This window comes from Passer domesticus, chromosome 1 (assembly GCF_036417665.1).
Source record: "Passer domesticus isolate bPasDom1 chromosome 1, bPasDom1.hap1, whole genome shotgun sequence".
Classification (NCBI taxonomy): Eukaryota; Metazoa; Chordata; class Aves; order Passeriformes; family Passeridae; genus Passer; species Passer domesticus.
The window spans coordinates 79,212,949-79,232,299 of NC_087474.1; the positions used below are offsets into that span (position 1 = coordinate 79,212,949).

The 19,351-nt window shown below is 39.0% G+C and overlaps 1 protein-coding gene across 1 annotated transcript in view; it reads right to left on the minus strand.

The window, feature by feature from the left end:
• Positions 1-19,351, minus strand: part of PHLPP1 (PH domain and leucine rich repeat protein phosphatase 1) — a 135,397-nt gene that overhangs the window by 41,021 nt on the left and 75,025 nt on the right. Inside the window, exon 4 of the mRNA XM_064426813.1 lies at positions 4,398-4,564. Coding sequence (XP_064282883.1) covers positions 4,398-4,564 — 167 coding nt within the window. The remainder of the gene's footprint in view (positions 1-4,397; positions 4,565-19,351) is intronic.

The window sequence follows — 19,351 nt, forward strand, 5'->3', positions numbered from 1 at the left end:
TAGCATGCTCCACATTCTAGGATTCATTCAAATATAAATAAAAACCCACCCAAAACCCAAACCACTAACCCAAAAAAACCACCACCACCCAAAAAAAAACCCCAAAACCCAAAAAACAACAAACCCCAAGCCCCATAAACAACAACAAGAAAACAAACAACAAAAAAACCAAACCTCAAAACCCTAACATACATCCCCCCAAAATCAAGGGGCAGGGAGAGGGGAAGGAGAAAGCTCAAATCTTTTCCAGTGCATCTACTGGCAGTGCCCCTGTGTATAATTCATTATATTCATTAAACCATCCAACTTTCTCCACTAACTTCAGTTTTGTACACTAATAGCAATAATCACAAGCAAGGAGTACGTCAAGGCACTTTGAAGCCAACCAAGTGGCAGGCTGGAGATCTTTCTCCCTGCTCCTCAATCTCTAGGTACAAGCTAAGATCAAGCTGCATCTCACACTGACTTCCAGCAATCCTGCATCCTGTGATAATACCAGTTAGGTTGGCAATATTGGTTCCCCCTTGCTTCCAAGTGTTCTCTGAACAAAGATTACATTTTAAACTACCTCCTTATTGCACGACAAATTTGTAAGGAGGGTTTAGTTTGAGGTTACCTGAACTCCTGAGTTTTCAGATAAAAATTTCAGGGGATTTCAGAAACACTTGCATCAGTAATTCAGAGTGCTCTAGTCTTCTCATCACCTAGAGATGCATCTTCAAGTTTCTGCCACTAGCCCCAAAGACTCTCACCCTAGACACCATAGAAGGCAGTGCATTTCTATAAGGGCTCTAGGAGAAAAACTATACTAACTCATCTTAAGATAAAAATCTATATAATCACTGTTAACAATTAACAGCCACAATCAGAATAATAATTCATTATTCAGCTAAAACTGGCAAGCATAATTTTATTTATTTTTAAATCAACTTTGTGTCTTACTACATCTCCCTTTTCTTTTTCTTATTTTTCTTTTAAATCTGCAACAGTCTTATCTTAAAAATCCACATACTGGTAACTTACTTTTCAACATTAACAAGAAAATAATATTCTTGATGCCAACCACTTTTTCCAACAACACCAACTGAAACAACTACTTATAAAGTGTTCTCAGTCCAGTGAAGCAGAACAACAGTAAACGAAGACTATGGTCTATGCTTTTGCCTCAAACTCAGAGCAAAGGTACTCTACAAAATTAGGAAGCCTGAACTCTTAGCACTTCAACGGGAGAATCTCTTCTCTTCTACAAAAAAGGAACATTCTTTCCTATAGTTTTAGATGAGATTCTGTGAGGGAGAACAATAGCATCATTTGCCTTTTTTTTTTTTCCTCAGTACAGATGAATTTTCAGATGGCTTACTTGTATATATAGCATAAAATATGTATTCCCTGATAAGCAGGAAAAAAAATAGAGGTTGCTGTATTAACCTTTCAATATTCAGGGTGTCCACTTATAGAAGTTCACAGCTGCAGAGCATCTACAGCAACAAAAGGGGATTGAGTGGACAGTAAAGCAAGTAGAAGTGCAGCTACTGGGAAAAAAAAAGTACATCTACACCATCTACACCTCTTTACACCTTCAGATGCCATGTACTGATCAGGACTAAACGTTTTATTCATAAATTAAACAAATGATTATTTTAACAACTGAAAGAGGCAACTGCGTAAAGAAAAATAAAAACTCCTTTTATCCCCAATACATTACTGACTGTACTGCCATGACAGTTCACTAGTCAGCACGTCATTGCTATGACCCAGCTGCTTGCAAGTCTACTCAGTGGGTGGCTGAAAAGTTGGTATTTTATAGTGTCTTTCATACACCTGTTCTGAAATCCAGCATTCATTAAATTGCCACCAAAAGTGATTTGTTAAGAAGAATTGCAGCACGAAGAACTGCTTATAGCAAGACTAATTTTCCTAGACTGCCTTGCTAACCAGGTTTTACTTTAAAATCGTACCAGGAAGCGTAGGTATGTAAATGCCAATGTGTTTTGTTCAAAACATCCAAACACATGGCTATTTTGGAGCCTTAAATACCTGTAGGCTTGATTCAGTGGTGCTGTGCCTCATGTGCAGCTCCATTTTATCAATTTAGCAAGTGATAATTTTGTAGAAAAGCCAACAGTACCAACTCAGAACAGCAGAGATTCTGTACTCGCTTTCCTGTGATTTCAAAGAACATGGTGAACAAAAAAAGACTTTTGGTTTATTCAGTGAAGTTTTACCTTGTGCATCCCCTATAAATCTGAAAATGGTTTTATGGAATTGGTTTAAAAAAAGAAAAAAATCAAATGTGTGTTCAGAGCAACAACGAGCTTCACTTTACACATGCTTTGTTACTGGGTTTCACTAATAATTTCAAAACGTACAGTGCTCTCCTCTTTCTAGATCTTTGTGCTTTTACTCACTAGAGAAAAGCAGATTTACAAGCTGGTTCAAAGCTTTTTGGGAACACAAGTACAACTCAAGTTTTCCCACCCGAAGGAGAAGCCAGTTCTGTGTTTCTTAGGGCAGGAAGAAGAACGGCTTGCGAAAACACTCCAGGGTCAGGCTCATGCTTTTGCTACAGTACGGAGGCAAAAGACAACCAGTGGAACATCACTTTTCCAAAGCTTCAGCAGGAACTACCACTGCTTCACAGAGCCCTTCCCACTGGCACAGCAATGGAAACAGTGCCAGCAGCTTCCTCCAGCTACTCACTCTCTAGATGATGCCACCTGTCCCAGGTTAAGATAAGGCTGGAGGACATCAAGCAGACAAAGGGAAACATCAAGGGCAGGAGTTTCTGATGCACCAACTCAGATACACCAAAAAAGTGCTGTGTAACCTAATTTTTTTTTCTCCACAAGTTCCCAGATCTGCCTTGTGCCTTTTTGCCAAGCTCAAAAAAAAAAAAAAAAAAAAAAAGGAAGGAGAGCAGAATATTACTTGCTTACAGAATAGGGCTAGCTCACAGAAGAATGAGAGACAATCAGTTTTACACCACCTCACGTATATGCCACTTCTACAGATTCTACTTACTTCAGAAGAATCTCAGAATACAGGAGAGTTATATTTTGTATATGAACTCTTTCACTCTTTTACATTCAGCCACATGTTAGCAAGAAAAAATTTAACGGTTTGTTAAGTATCAGCAAGACTCAGCTGTTCCTACAACTGCAATACCAAGAGAACATTAAACAGAGAATGAACATTGCCCATCACATTAATTATCAAAGTTTTCTAATCCCAAACAGAATTAGTTGCAGGTACATGGACAAATCCAAATTTGTTCCAAACAGAAATTCACTGTAGGTACATGGACAAAGCAGAATCAAGTTATCTCCTTTACACTTTCTGATATTTAAAAACTAAAAATTGTAAGAAGCCATTAAAATAAGAGACACTGATTATTTGTCCATGTTTATTGCCAGCTTATGCTAAAATTCCACTTGCTATCTGGAGACCTATGTTGACAGTCACAGTCCAGTCAGAATTCCTCTCCAAACTGTGCTCATAAGGTCTTGAAATAGCTGCCTGCTTTGTTTGTGAAGCAGACTTGCTGGGTTCATTCATCTTTCATTATGCCAGATTTTTTGTTTTTCCAAAATGAAATTGGAATGATATAAAAATACAACAGCCCACATAATCCATCTTGTACTTTTCGGTTGTTTTTCAAAGAGGAAGGGATTTAGAAATGTGGTTTAAAACATTTTGTTTGAACAGCACCATCCACAAATACAATCCTGAGGTACTTTGCAATTCACTTACCACTGAAATTAAAATCACAGCTTTATATTCAGTATGGGAACATTCATCTTTGTGAACACAGAAAGGCTGCTGATTCCACAGAACACATACATTAAATCATTCAGAGCACCAATCATGCTGCTGTCTACCCATTTGTTACGCTCTTGGATGAGCTGCAGTGGAAAGAACTGGAAGGTCACAGATACTAAGAAAGAAGAATTAGGATTGAGCAGAGTAGAAGGAAGACAGGAACCAGACTAAATTTATGAAATCAGAGCTTCCTTTGCTTGGGGAGGCCAACAGAAAAATTCTTCACTTGGTCACATGCAGTACTGTTCCTACCTAGAATGGCTGCCTTTGGTGGGCAGTTCACCAACTCATATTCTCTCACGTAAGTCAAAGGCTGAATAACTACAGTCTGGCCTCAGCAGGTAGATAAAAACACATTATGAAAATTGCATTTTGAGCTGAAAATATCCTTCTATTTACAAGAAAAACAGGAAGTTTCTTATGAAAGCCAGTCTGTTTCTAACACACAAAGTTAACCAATTTCTGAAGCATTACAGTCAGGCCAATGTTCCACAAGAGGAGGTAGTAATTTTTAGGAAAATTCCTGCAGATCATGGCTCCAAGGACAGAGGAAGAGTAGTAGAACGATACTACTTTACCTTTGTAATTCACTAAGCGCTCTACTTGTGGATGGGCTGGGGTTTAGCCTCAGGAAGTTCTGCTTTAAATTGAGATGAGTGAGGTCTTGGCTATAAAACAGGTTGGCAGGCAGGTGCTCCAAGCTGCAGCATGAAAGATCCACTGAGCTGATGCGTTGTGATGCAACCTGGAAGTCAAGTACAACACCAATACATTAATATAGTAATACAAAAAAGATAAAATTTCCTTCACCCCCACCAGCCCAAGACAAATTGTTTTTTAAGCACAGCAGAAGCCAGTGTTGGCATATATAGCTGATCTAACACAGTTTATATAATTGCTGCAAGTTATGTCATGATGTCTTTCGTGGCTTCAGCACTTAGACCAGGTCCAGAGGGGGAAAAGAGAAAAGGTTTGTCAAATAAATACATGAAAATAATCTATTTTCATTTATGAAGCTATGCAATACTTTACAACCAGGAAAAAAAAGAAAAATTTGACATGAGCTTTGGTTTAGTTTTTTAGTCTTTGGGTAGGCATTGCCTCCTCCAAGTGAGTGGAAGTGAAGGGTTAGGAGTCATCCCCACTGCCTTGGTTTCATACATCCAAGATGGGTATTAAATGGCAGAAGAAGAGTTATCCCATTTACACATTACTGAAGAGAAAAAATAACCCATCAGCAAAGCACCAAGCACGCATTTCTTCTCACTGAATTAGAAGACTGTCCCAAAGTGATAAAAAATATGACAAAACCAAAACTGAGATTTGGAGGCTTAACACTGCTTTCCAGAAAGAGGAAGACAAAACAAACACAACCTATAGAGGCTAAAAAAATCATATCACCTAGCAATAGATATATATATATATATATACATAGCTAGCATCATTCCACAGAGACCTATAGGCAACTTCTTCAAGTAATGGAAATACTCCCCTTTCTATATCTCTAGGATACACCTTGGTGAACTGCATCTTCTTATTTACTAAACTTTACTAGAAATAAATAAAATATCACCAGCAGAATCAAAAACAAACCCAAGGCTGAAATGTAGAATGCTTATATTTTCTGTCGTACACTAAAAATGTTCTTTTACAAAGTAGTATATGACAGAAACACTACATGGCAAAGCACAACACAGTAATGAAAGACAGCAGTGATGGTGGGCAAGGAAGAGGAGCCAAATGCTGGAAGAAGGAGAGGCATTCTTGGAGCAGGTATGGCTGGACCAAAGGAAGAGAAGTAAACAACTTCACCACCATTTTAGATTTCTGGGACCACACCAAGAGTGCTCCAATAGTTATGGTGTTCTCTCAGCTGCTCACACCAAAAGCAACTACTGTTTCACTGGCCTTTTATGCTGGGATTCTGGAAGTACAAACACCACATCTAAGGGGCAAAAAGAGAAGACGACCCAACAACTCCTCACCAATGCCCAGTGATATAAGAGCTTCTCAACTCTGATGAAGGCCACACCTCTCAACCTTCTGGGCAGAGAACGAGTTCCTGCCACAAGGTACTCTGAAACTAAAGGCATCAGGCATTGAGGAGGTAGCTCAGAAGGCCACAGAAATTTTTTCCCTCTCCAACGCAAGGTGCACAGGCCTCAGGATAAGTGGTTGCTATTACAAACACACAGCCATAAGCTTCAAGGGGAACAGACACTGCAGTGTTTTTCTCCAACACAACCGTTAATAATCCAGCCCTCCCACATCCATGAAAATGTGTGAAGTTTTGTTACTCAATTAGTTCAGTCCTTTTGGTACTGTGTATTTTTCTTCCCCTTGTAGTATGAGACAAGAATTATGCATAGGCTATACTGAGCAGTCATCTCTGAATGCTGGGTATTCAGTCTGTTTATGTCCAGTACTGTACAGTTCTGATCCCACTGCTGACACTCGTTAAATTTAAAAGAAGGAATTTTTAATTTTAGGTGTAACAGTTGTATATGCTGTTCCTCCAGCTACTTGTTTGGAATGTGATATGAACAGCAATAAGCAATCCAGCAGTGCTTAGCAAGGCTCATTACTCTAAAAATATCTCAAGAACCAGAAATGGTAACTCTGAGTGGGAATCATGATAATGCAGCCAAACAAAATCAAATATACAAATTCTACTGTTGCCCAAAAAAAGGATGCAAATCCTTTCTTAAAACTGTCAAACCATGAGAAATAAATCTAGTTAAAAGTAAATTTTGTTTTTACAGGTTGTATGTACTGGTTATTTTTTGTTTAACTTTTTTTTAAAGGGAACACTTTATTATACAAAGCATTTAATTAATATTTTCATGCAATTGACAAATATTGAATGATGCTTCTACCAGAGTGATAACTGTAAAAGATAAAAACATTATTTTAAAAGGTCTTAGTTCTGGAATCAACTGTAATTTTATCAAAGTCTTTCTGTTATCAAACAGTACTCTAAGAATTAACTCACAAATTGTTACAAGGAAGGCTCATATAAACACACATAGTTATTCTCACAGGCAGGGATAACACTTTTCTTTCCATTGCTCAATACTTTTCTATAACAAATTCCTACAGAACAGAACAACAAGATTAAAAAAAAAAGAGTAACAAAGGAAAACATAATTTTAATATTTTCTTTCATTGACTAGAAGTTTTCACCAGTTATTTTGAAGTTGAATATCAAAATTCTGAAATCATGTTGTTCTGAAATCAATCAACCTTGCAATTGTCTACAATCTTCTTGAACATAGTAAGACTGCACATGCTTGAGTTTGCTATTGTTTATTAAAAGCAAAGATTTTTTTTCTAAAAGATTATACAGTTCTTTAACAAAGCACTGGGTTTCCTTGACTCACTGTGAAGAATCACCGCAGAGATAAGCTGATAAAATGTGAGAAAATGCTGAGTAGAATATCCTTCACACTCAAAGAATAAAAAGCATCTAGAGAAAAGGACATTATCTGCAGAAAGTCATGCTTCCACTGGAAGAAAACAAAATCAAAAAATTCCACTGTAAATAAACATTCTTACAAGTTATCTGGGCTGTGTTCAACACATCCATGCACCTCCAAAAATTGTGAAGAGAGTTGGTGTGGTAGCACTGCTAGAGGGAAAGGCTTTCTGGATACACAGGGAACCTGCATTAAGTGCTTGTTATGGTTTGTTTGGTGTTTTTCTTGTGGAAAACTCTTAAGTATAGCTGTTTGATATCCTACATGTAAATATCTAAAAATAAAACCACAAGCAGCACAATTCAAAACTCCACAGGCAGAAGACACCATGGCCCAAACCAGTCCCTCTCAAATGTGTTCTCATCATATCCCAAACTGCACAGACCCCTCACACTTGTGTCACATGAAACCACTGCTGCATTTCCAGCCCCAATAACACTGAGGAAATGGCTGGGGCAATGACCCTCTCGGAAGATGGCACATCACAAGCTCTCAATGACAGGAGCTACAGCAGGAGCTGCAGAGTCAATGCTTGTCTCTGCAAGACGTGCAGCATTTGACACCCATGCAGCTCAAACACAAAGCAACATCTCACTCTTCTTTGAAGTCTGTTTTTCAGTTGGGATATTTAATCATCAAAAAATATTAAAAAAATAATATGAAATATGCTACTTTCTCCATTCCCTGGATATGATTTTTAAATACTTTGCTGTCTGTCATTGCATTGCAATGTCCCCCACTGTAATACCAGAAGAGTAGTAATAGGATAAGGCCACACTGAACTTTGCACATCAAACCACAAAGTCCAAGGGAAGATTTTTTTCCAGTTTCTTTTGCAACCTCAGTTATGCATCCTAGGCCTACACTGTTACATTTTTTTCAGTCTTCAGATGAATATGGCAAAGTAACTGTAGTTTTGAAGAAGTGATACACAATGTAGCACATGTATCACAAAAAGCCCTAGGTCTTTCCACTGTAAACACCAAAAACCTGTAATTGTGCTTTTAATTTTCCGACAGCAGCAACAAAATGCAGATTTATTCTACAAATACCACCATAAAAAATGCTGTTGCAGAGTGCTCTCCCTCCCTTGGGCAGTATGCCTTCTGTTCCTCTCCACCTAAGAGTTGCATACATGCCAAAGAAACAGGAGTCTCCCTAATATGAAAACTCACTTTTATACATGTTACTTGTGCCACAATACACCTACAAATAAAAACAACTATTCCAAAAAGCCAGCAGTACCTCAGATGCCTAGATCCTAGGTAACACTACAAATAAGAGATTTGCCAAACTGTTTTGGTTTTATTTTTTTCTTTATTTATTATTTTTTAAAAGGTAACAGTATTCCAAGACCTGTGAAAACACAGTATGGGTTCACTGTAAATCTTTATCAGCTGGCAACAAAAGTACAGAAAAACACTTATATCAACCCATATTCTTGTTGCTTTTTGCTACACAGGGCTGAAAAACCCCTTTGCTTTGTCCATCAGTATAATGACACCTCTGTCACTGAGCTATGCAACAAGACTGATTATGGTCTTTGTTTTAAAGCCTTGGCTATACTACAAAAATGATCTGTTGCTGACAATGGATGTCAGCAATGGCCACAGCTGAACCCAGCTGTATGGACAAACACAAGTCTTGTTTACACAAGGACATCTTTTGGTGTGACCTGTGGTGTGAATTTAAACCAATGTAATTATGTCTTTTTCCTGTTTACCCTCCTCCCATTACCTATAGTTCCACTCAGATAAGAAATTACTACTTAGGACTTCAACAGAAGACAAAATAGCAAAACAGCCCACACTGTAAAGGCAGCCAAATTCCCAGTCTGTTTGAACTGAGTTGACAGTGTTAAATTATACCTGCTGTAGACATGCAATACAAAGGCAGTTTAATTTTTCTCCTTTAGGATTTGTTTTTAAACAGTTTGATAATCATCACATCCCACCAAGGCCTGCATAAGCCTTAACTAAACAGTGATACATTGCCTTGAAATACCTAAACTAACTTTGAGCAAACAGGTTCTCCTCACTTCAGAACTTACCTTGCTTCAAATCCTAATCCTCCTTTCTATTGAAACATCACAGCCCTGCTCAGCAGAGGCTCCCTCCACTGAGCTGAAGTCCACAGCCAGGAAGCACATTGGTGTCCTCAGCCACAGCCAAGAGCTGAGGAACTCCTCCTCCATTAGATTGTTTACTCCTGGTAAACAATCTAATGCCAGAAAACTTAATGAAGGGGAGGGGGAAAAAAAAATTTGCTTTTTTTTAAAGCCATGTATTTTCATTTTTAAATGACAACTGTTAAAATGGGTGCAGCCCAAGGGTAAAAGGGTACTGGCTTTTCTGGCATCTCCTTTTTGTTTTCCTTTAAATGTTAGATACATGCCAACTCGAGCTAAGGGCCTCACACAGAAAATATAAAACCCAGCAAAGGGTTTCTTTGAAAGCCTGTCACTCAGATTCACAAACCCAACAGGCACTGCCACAGGTCAGCGCAGTAATTCCCTATTAAGAGCAGGGCAGAAGTGCATGCCAGTGTGGCAGCACCCACAGGGCACTCTTGCCCCATCTCTCCTCCTCTGCAGGTGAAGCAGTCAAAAGCCTCTGGTACAAACACCTCATGCCAGCAAGACTCGGGGGAACAAAAATAATTTAAACTTGTCACTTCTCTGCTCTCTCTTTATCTCCATACAAACAGGTCACTTCTACTTTTGGCCCTAGTGCAAACCTCTAACAACTGAAAACAGCATTAGCAAACGTGTGTGGGGAGGGGAAAATGCAAAGGGGATTAGCCAGAAGTTGGGCTCCCTTACTTTTCATGATAGGAGAACAGAAAAAAATTCATAGATGTGAAAGCTGGTGACCCAAGTTTAGCATAAAGATCTTGAGAGCAAGAATTTGACAAATAAGGTGACATTCATCATCTGTCATTTGGAAATGCTGGGTAGTATCTGAAGTCATTACCACAATATGAGTACTTTTGTACCTCCTGGAGGAAAAGTAGTCTTCTTCTAGAGATAATGTACTGGTATCAATATTACCCAGGGAATGATATCAACTCTGTACCTTGGTGGCAGTCACACTGGGATGCTCACACCGAGATCCCTGCAAGGACAAGGCTTACGATGTAACTTAGAATTAAGTGACAGTAATTAGCTGTTGCATTAAGCTACTTATAATTTAGACATGTGAATTTCCATTTGGTGGAGAAAGGAATATTAAGATCCTTAGAACAGCTTGACTGAAAATAATTCATTTGTAAATACTGCCAAAGAGGTGACAGTCTCATAAAAATTAAGAAAAAGCCCTTTTCTTCTTACTATTCCTGCTAGATTTATTTTTTTACAAAAACAAGCTGCTGTACTGCCAAGCATGCAGACTTTGCAATGGATAGCCCTCCAGCAAGGACTTCCTTTCAGCATTTTTTCATTTCAGCATGGGAAAATCACGCAGCAGATCCTCATAGAAGCACTACTAAAGCACATACAAAACACTAAGTGCAAATCATGCCTGGCCAGTCTGGTAGCCTTCTTATGACAGAGCGACTGCAGCAGTCAGCAAGGGAAGACCAACCAGTGTCATCCATCTGGACCTCTCTAAGGCCTTCAACGCAGTCCCACACAACACCCTTATCTCCAAACCAGGAAGACATGGATTTGAAGGGTGGACTAATTAGCAGGTAAAGAATTGGTGGATGGATGCAGCCAAAGTTGTGGTTAATGGCTCTCTGTCAGGTGGAAGATAGTGGCCCTCAGGATCACAGGTCTTGTGACTGGTGCTCTCCAATGTCTTTATCAACAAAATAGTGAGATCAAGTGCACCCTGAGCAAGCTTACAGATAACTCAACAGAAGGAAGATAAGCCATCCAGAAGGACCTGGACAAACTTGAAAAGTGGTTCTGCAAGAGCTCACGAAGTTTAGGAACTCCAGGTCCCAGGAGCTGCATGAGGGTCAGGAGGTGACCCCAGATATACGTACGGTACATCACTGAGAGCAGCCCTGTGGAGGGGAACTTGAGGTTCTGGTTGATGAAAAGGCAGACATGAGCCAACAATGTGCACTCACAGACAGGGAGTCCAACTACAGGCTGGGCTGCGTGAAAAGGGATGTGGCCAGGAGGGCAAGGGAGATGACTCTGCCCCTTCTTCTCTGCCCTTGTGAGACCAAACTTGGAGTACCACATCCAGGTCTAAGGTCTCTAACACAATAAAGACCTGAACTTTTTAAAGCATGTCCAGAGGAAGGTCACAAAGATGATCCAAGGTTGCTCAGAGATGCTGCAGATGCTCTGTCCCTGGAAACATTCGAAGTCCAATTGTATGGGACTCTGAGCAACTCGGTCTACTCGAAGGTGTCCCTGCCGATGGTGGGAATTTTGTTACTATATAATCTTTAAGGCTTCTTCCAACTCAAACTATTCTATGATATACTATAGATTTCAGACTCTTGCCAGTAAGATTTACACTGAAAGTTCACTTGTGTGAGTCTCCCCAGTCCCACATGGAGAGGGTGGTAGGGTTTTTTTTTGTTTGTGTTAAGCAAGAGATTATGCTAGGTCCTCAATTGCTGATCTAGGTTCTTTGACACAGCTGTATCATATGGAAAATTCGACACTGAGATGAACACTTTTCATGCCATTATTCCACTCTAACTCAGAAAGGCCTTCTGACCCAAGTGTTTTGTAATACAAATAAGGATATAGCTCTACTGGCATGTGGCCAAAAACTGGTCTCCAGCACTCATTCCCTCTTCTTTTTGGAGACTTTAATCCTTCTCCACTGACTACAGAAGAGGCCTAAGGAGAGTAAATGACCCTGAAGTTAGGTCTTGCTAATAATTCCTCTCCTTTCTTCCTTGCTGCTAGACTTTACTTGGAAAGGCTTTCAGTGTTACAGTCATTCAGGTTCAAGACCAGCTCCGTTATCACACCTTACACACACCAAAATACTGTGCAATATGTCAGTCCCTGCAATCCCCTCCTGTCTTACGGCACGTGCTCACTGCGGACACTTGGTTCCCCTGAGCTTCATTAAGAGCAACATTACATTCATTCTCACACTTGTTTCTACTCTTTCACTTCCAGAGATTACTGGAAACACTTTGGGATCCTTCTGGATTGAACACACCTAAAAAGATAACATATACAACACCTTACTGAGCTTTCAGGTGATGCTTTCCTGTAATTATGCAAGAGCTGCACAAATTCAGCTTCAATAATACCAGAACCTGATTTAGAGGCTTCAAAAGCCAGTACTTGAATGCTATTCCAGATGCGTGGGCGATACCTAGTTTTCTGTTCTCACTCTTGGCTTCAATACTTCAATAACCATTATTAACTGAAGGCAGCAAGCCCAAAACAAGAACCACAGACTCTCTAAATTCCAGCAAAAGAAAAAAAAAAACAACAGTGAAACTAATTTCTCTAAAATACAAATGAAGAGCTTGCAGTCACCATTACACTTTAAAATCAGCTGAACTGTTTAGACATGCAAAATTAATCAGCTGAGACAAAATATCAGACTTCCCTCCTGAACCATTAAGAGAGACTGACTACACTGAAACACACCCAGAAGTTAATTTCCAAAATGTCAACTAACCTCATATAACAAAAGACACAAAAGAATAGGCTTTGCAGGGAAAGAGGAGGAGGAAAACTTTCAAGTGTTATCATCAAAAGAGCAAGAAAACTGGCTTCAAGTTTGCTTTGCCCAATCTTCTGCTTTCACACTTGAGATAAGAAGCCATCAACAGCAAGAATGACCAGATATTACTTCAGAGCAAAGGTCCCAAATACTGAAGACTTCACACACACAGAGAAAAGGAAGTCAAGTTCCGCATGGAAACCAGAGGTTTGTTTATGTTTGAGTATTTGTAATCACCACCAAAAGGAAGCTGTGGGTTTATTTTTAGGGATCTATTTTTAGTTAAAGCATTATCTCAACATTGTCATTTTATGGTATTAGGGGAAAAAATGGTTTCCTTGTACTGAACTTAGAGTCATCATATTTCCTGTAAGTAAGGATCAGCTCAAAAAAAGACAGACTAAAAAACGAGAAAATCTTCCTGGGTTCTTTATCCTTGACTAGATGTTGAACCAACTTTTCCAAGAAGCTAATGGTGCTGCTTAGTCTCAAGTGTGAAGAAACACAAATTGTTATTCACAAAGAAAACAAGCTTTGTTTAAAGGCTATTCTCAAAAGATGCCCACTGATGCTGGCAGTATACTAAACTAATTTTTAGGTCATATTAAAGACTCATTTTTCAGCCTCCAAGCTCAACTGGCACAAGAAACAAACCAACTACTTCATGGTCACCTTCACAGTGACCAACCAGCAGGTTCCTGACCTCCAACCTGCTCCCAAAACACACAAAACCAGGCAGCTCCAAATCACAAAGGTACATTCAAACATAGACTAAGACTGTAAGGCTAAAAGGAAATGTCAGAAACTCCTAACTGCAACACAAGTAGTCTGTTGTACACAATTCACTGTAGAATGACCACAGGTGACAACCAAGAGCAAAAGATAAAAGCAGAAATGCTAATCTAGAAATTCAAATTGTATTGAAAGTCTACACAGTATTCCTCCAGAAGAAGGTTGCCCATTGGTTAGGGAGCTTAATAGACTTGGAGAGGAGACAGTGCATCCAGAGACATAAAAGTTGACAGCACTGTAACAAGTAACATCCCAAAGAACTTAAAATAAACTACTTTATCCTTGCATATGATTTTCCCTACACTCACCACTGGTGCTGTTCTGATCAAAGCACTGCAAGACGGTATTCTGAGCCCATTTTGACCAGTAAGCATCAGAAAAGCCTGTCCCTAATGCCTCCAGAAACAACTGAAGCTTGGTAATAAAAATCACTACAGTGATGAACTCGGTGAAGACAGCTCATTACAGTATCCAGAAATACATATGAAGTAGGTCAAACACCTAGAGGGTAAGCCAAGGCAAACACATTGTAGGGCTAACTTAACAATGAGACTAGTGGCTTCAAGCCTTCTTTACAGACTTGAAGCTGTATTTTGAATTAAAAGCTCTCTGTTCCACAATGAAGCTGGCATGGAAGTTTCTCACACAACTTTTCCTGGTTGACTATGGATGACAGGAGAAAGACAAGCACTAACATCTGAGAGTATCTGAAATAAAGATGAAGCTATATGCACAAGTGGATATACCTTAATTCCCATCACTTTAATTAATGAGCAAAATCTTCTGTGCTGGAGGAAAAAGCAGTCCCACAGTTGGTGATCTATTCCTGTCTCAAAGGTGGATAAAGCACAGCTGAAAAGCAGGTACATCTCTAGCAGTAATGCTCAATTGTTGCTTACTGCATTTCCTCAGCACAGTTTCCGTAAAACATATCCAAAAGCTAATCATCTTGGTCTCCTATTTTGGAAATACTTTTGCAGAACTGCAGTCAAGGTCAGGAATTATTTTCTAAATTCTGTAGAATTTATATGTATAAATGTGGTTTGTAGCACCAAGCATGTGGTCAGAACTCAAGCCTTTTCTCCTCATCAGAAGTAAGTATCACTAGAGTTACAGATCAGCTTTACAGGGCTCATACTCCTCTTTTTACAACAGTCTCTGTACACAATTGTCAAATTCGTACCGAAAAAATAATTAGAAGACTGAGGCGATGGTCAGAACTAGGTAACTTTAGAGAAAAAAAAAGCAAAAAGCAAAACGAATAATTTTGCACTGCTGCTTCAGGTAAATCTCTACACAAGTTGAGGAAAGACGGACACTACAGCTGTAGAGGCTCCTGCATTACTTCCTTGTATAGTATAAGCCAAATTCTAATCTGTTCTTATTTTCTGCTAGCTTCACAGTGCAAGTAAATGTATGAAGAGAGCATTCTGCACTGGCATAAAAGGAATAAGGCCAACATGGCAGCACGCCCCTCTCAGTTGAATTTGCTATTCTTGCTATTTTTACCATGTTTTAAACATAATGTACACTGACATCATCTCTCCTTTTTCACAGGCTACGGTTGTTTGGAACACCACATACTTCCATGACAGACATTTACACAGAGATGACTGAAACAGGGAAAGGAAAATATAAAAGCACACAAGGGAAAACTCTTAAATGTTGTAGGTTTTAAATCCTATTTTTGGACATTCCTTGTATTTTCAACGGCAGGACTCTTTCGTATGTAGGCATCTAAGCCCCACATGACAACTTATTGCCAGCCACAGCTGTCCAGCTCTGGTCAATGGTGTGCAGACACACAAGGCTCTGTGCCTGTACATCTCTCCCTACCTACACAGACACGCACTGTTCACAGCCCTTATCCCTCACCGCCTCTTTTCCTCTACCTGCCCCACTGAACCAAGCACTAAAGCAGGAAACAATTATCACATGAAGCTGTTGACACACTCACTTCCTGCTCTCCCACAGCCAGGAGGGGAGAGAGAGGTTCTGTGGGGTCACATAACTCATCCCAGCATGCCCAGTGGGGCACACTATTTCCAAGAAGATAAAATTCTGTAATGCATCCTGGCATAAGCTCTGCAATACTGAATTTCCAAGGCAGACCTTGACATCCATTTTAACTGCATGCTTTGGAACATAGAGGACTGCTAATCCTTTTATACTCCAACCAAACCATCCATGTCATGAAGTGTGTAATGCTCACAGCAGAAATTTCACATGTTGTAAAATGGTTAGGTTTAGCTGTTAGAAGCATCCAACAGCAGACCACATCCCAAATAAAAGCCTCACAACAGCAAGTCCCATCCATCCCCTAATACTGTATAGTAACACCTCTCTCTCTTCTACATTAAGGGTGTAGCTTTTTAGCTTTTGGAAGTGGCAAATGAGGAACCCCCTCATCACGTCCTCCTCACTGTTCAACACACGTTCTTTGCCCTGTCCTTCTGCATTTGACATTCAAGTAGCAAACAGTGGCAGATTTGCTGTGCAAGTAATTGTGCCAGTTCCAGAACCATCATGACAACTTTATGCAGACAAAATTCTTTAAAGCTGTGAAGATGTTCCTTTCTTTCCCCTCTGCTCCCCCTTCCCAGTTGCATAAGCCTATTTTTCAACATTTGGCAAGAGAACGAATGCATTAGATCACAAAGGACCAAATCTGTTGCTGCTGTTTTCCTTTTAAGCTTCCTTAATTAGCCCTCCAGTTTTTGGAAAGTAAAAGGAAAGAAATGCACTGTGGTATAGAACTATCAATATTAACGAACAAGACAGATCTCCAGCTTTTAAAAATATTCTGTTTGAGGCTAAATCAGTGTATCTAAAAGTGGCCTATTTGGAATAAGTATGTCACCAAGTTCGATATTTAGGTCAGTATTTGTGCAATAATTCTAGTCTGTCCTGAAAACAGAAGTTCTGTTCACCTCAGGACACATCCATATAGGAAAACCAATCCTAACACCTTCCAAAAATTTACAGAGGCAGAGCACAAGAGCAGTCTTGGCTATGATAGATTCCATTGTTAGAATGAATCTGATTATACAGGAGCGATGCTTATTTTTAATTAAATTAAACCCTAGTCTGCACAAACACAAATTCAAATCTTTTCTAGCATACACATATTTATTGCAGGAGTGATGCATTAGGATTTGTCCCATTCTGAAACACCACTAAAAAGTCAACATTGCCAATATTCTGAGGGGAGAAAGACTGCAGAGTAAGCATTCTCTGCAAGCCTCCTTTCAAGATTGAGCTTGTTATTTAAAAGTTAAAATAACATCATCTTCTAGCTCTTCTGAAGTATACAGAAGACAGACATTAATTTTTTTTTCATAGTTAAAAACTGAATTGCGCAATTTTAATGAAATATTTTACCAGGGATTTCCTTCTGCATTAAAATTTATAATTAAAGCTTTCATTACACTAAGTAAGAATCAGAAGCCTCAGCTTTCAGCAGCACATATCAGGAACACAAAGGAGAAGAACTACTCTGAAGAACTATCACTGAATATAAGTTAACACAAATGTCACTTTCAGAACAAATGTCATTAAACAACATCTATATTTAAAATACAGTCTTAAATATTATTCATAACAACTCACAAAAGTGCAAGTACTATATACAACACCACTATTAGGGAAGAACCTGCAGGCACCGTGTGACCTAACCCATAGTGAGCAACTAGAGGCTAAGTTTCAGAGCCATAATACCTCCCTTCCTAAATTTGCTTGCTTTTAGAAACATAGTGATTTACACAGTATTTTCTTGGTTAGCATGATTGTTTCAGCAGCTTTGAACTTGATTAGTTCCCAAACACCTGAGGCAGAATACCTCATATAAATGCTGGGGGTTTTTCCCAGTACAAGAATGTTAGTTTGCCTGAACTACAGAAGATTCAACTTTTGTTATTTCTTTATACATGCAAATCAGGTGTGGTGCACCTTACAATTAAGCACTTTGACACAAACAGCACCAGCTGGAGGAAATCTGAGTTACTTTTGCAGCATTACTAGTTTCTCTGTTTCTGTTCTTCAGAAACAATGTTACTGTGCAGCACTTCCCACACTACTGCCTTGCATACAATCATGCTTGTCTGTTTTTCAGTCTCAGGACAGGAACTCCAAACATCAAAAAAAACAACTTGAAGTGGGGCAAAGTACTGTTTGAAAATACATGAATGCAGAATGACAATTTTCAGGTTTGGGGGCTGGGGAGTTGGGGTTTAAAATGCCTTTATTTTTCCTCGAAGCATCTTTTACCAACTAAAAGAACAGCAAGAGAGTTTCTTCACTTCTGACAGTCTGAAAAGACACTTGAAACTATGTATTTTCTTTCTACACTTACATAAGAATGGGAGGTTATCGTGAGTGCATGGGGATATGTTCTCATGCTGGCTATCCTCCCGATGCTGTTAGTCATTTGGGTGAACCAGAGAGAAAGAGAGAAGCACAGCATGGCACAGAACAAGCTTACGCTGCCAGTAATTCAGAGGGGCTTTCTGGCCATTTATCTCTAGCTCTGAAGTTCATTGTTTTCCACTGTTTTCCTCACTCATTAGATTTGCCTTTCATTTATCTGATGTCAAACCCTCTAGAGATGAAAGGACACTAGTGTCCTAAAGACAGCCCCAAAGCGACAAGGACTCAAAAACCTGACAGACCGTGCCTCACCATCTCATAAAACATGCCTTGGGGATTTTTACCTTGAGGCTTAACAGACCTAAGCAGATATGCCAGAACAGCTTCTTTAAAAATAATTTTAAAACTTCCTAGGAAAAAAACCCCTAAAAGACATTTTAAATTATGCATGTGCTAGAAGGTGCATTATTTACTGTTTGAAGAAAGTCTGACATCCAATCAAACCTTTTAAAAAGCCCACAACCTAGGCTGCATCATTGACAATTGCCTGGATAATACATTATTGCAATCTAAAGACAAAACAAATCTAGTGCTACATGAGTGTCTCCAAGTACTGCTACATAAAACTAAGATGCTTTTACATAGTAAAGAGCATAAGTCCTATCAAGTACAAAACTAATGAACAGTTTAGGGCCAGCTACAAAACCAAACAGAGCATGCTGACAGCACAGTAAAAAAACTTCAGTTGTAATAAGTATGAAAAATATAATAGTTCAAGATATATAGAGCTTTAGCAAAAAAGTGGCAGGGATTAAGAGATAAAACAGATAACTGCAAAAATACCTTTCAACAACAGAAGTGGAACTGAAGAGTTAACCAAAATAATGCATGCCCTAAATTCCTATAATTAATTGTGTTCTAAGCCCAGTATAAAATTTACTTTACAAAGGTTTTCGTTAGTAACCTTTTTTTCCACTGACACAAAATTATTTGCTTATTACAAATAACCCAAAAATCAAATAGTTACTAAACCAGAGAGAGGTTCAGCAACACTTCAAAGCAGGAAAAAAAATCCTTTATTCTAGCAATTTAATATTTAGGTTCTATGTAAAGAATGAATTTTAAAAACCCTGACATTTCTTTAGGTTTTAATAACACTGAAAAAAAGCTTTTTAACTGAAATGTTGGAAGTTGCATTTGTCATCCTTGTTGTTATAATGATCTCAGTAGATCCATTCAGCTGATAAG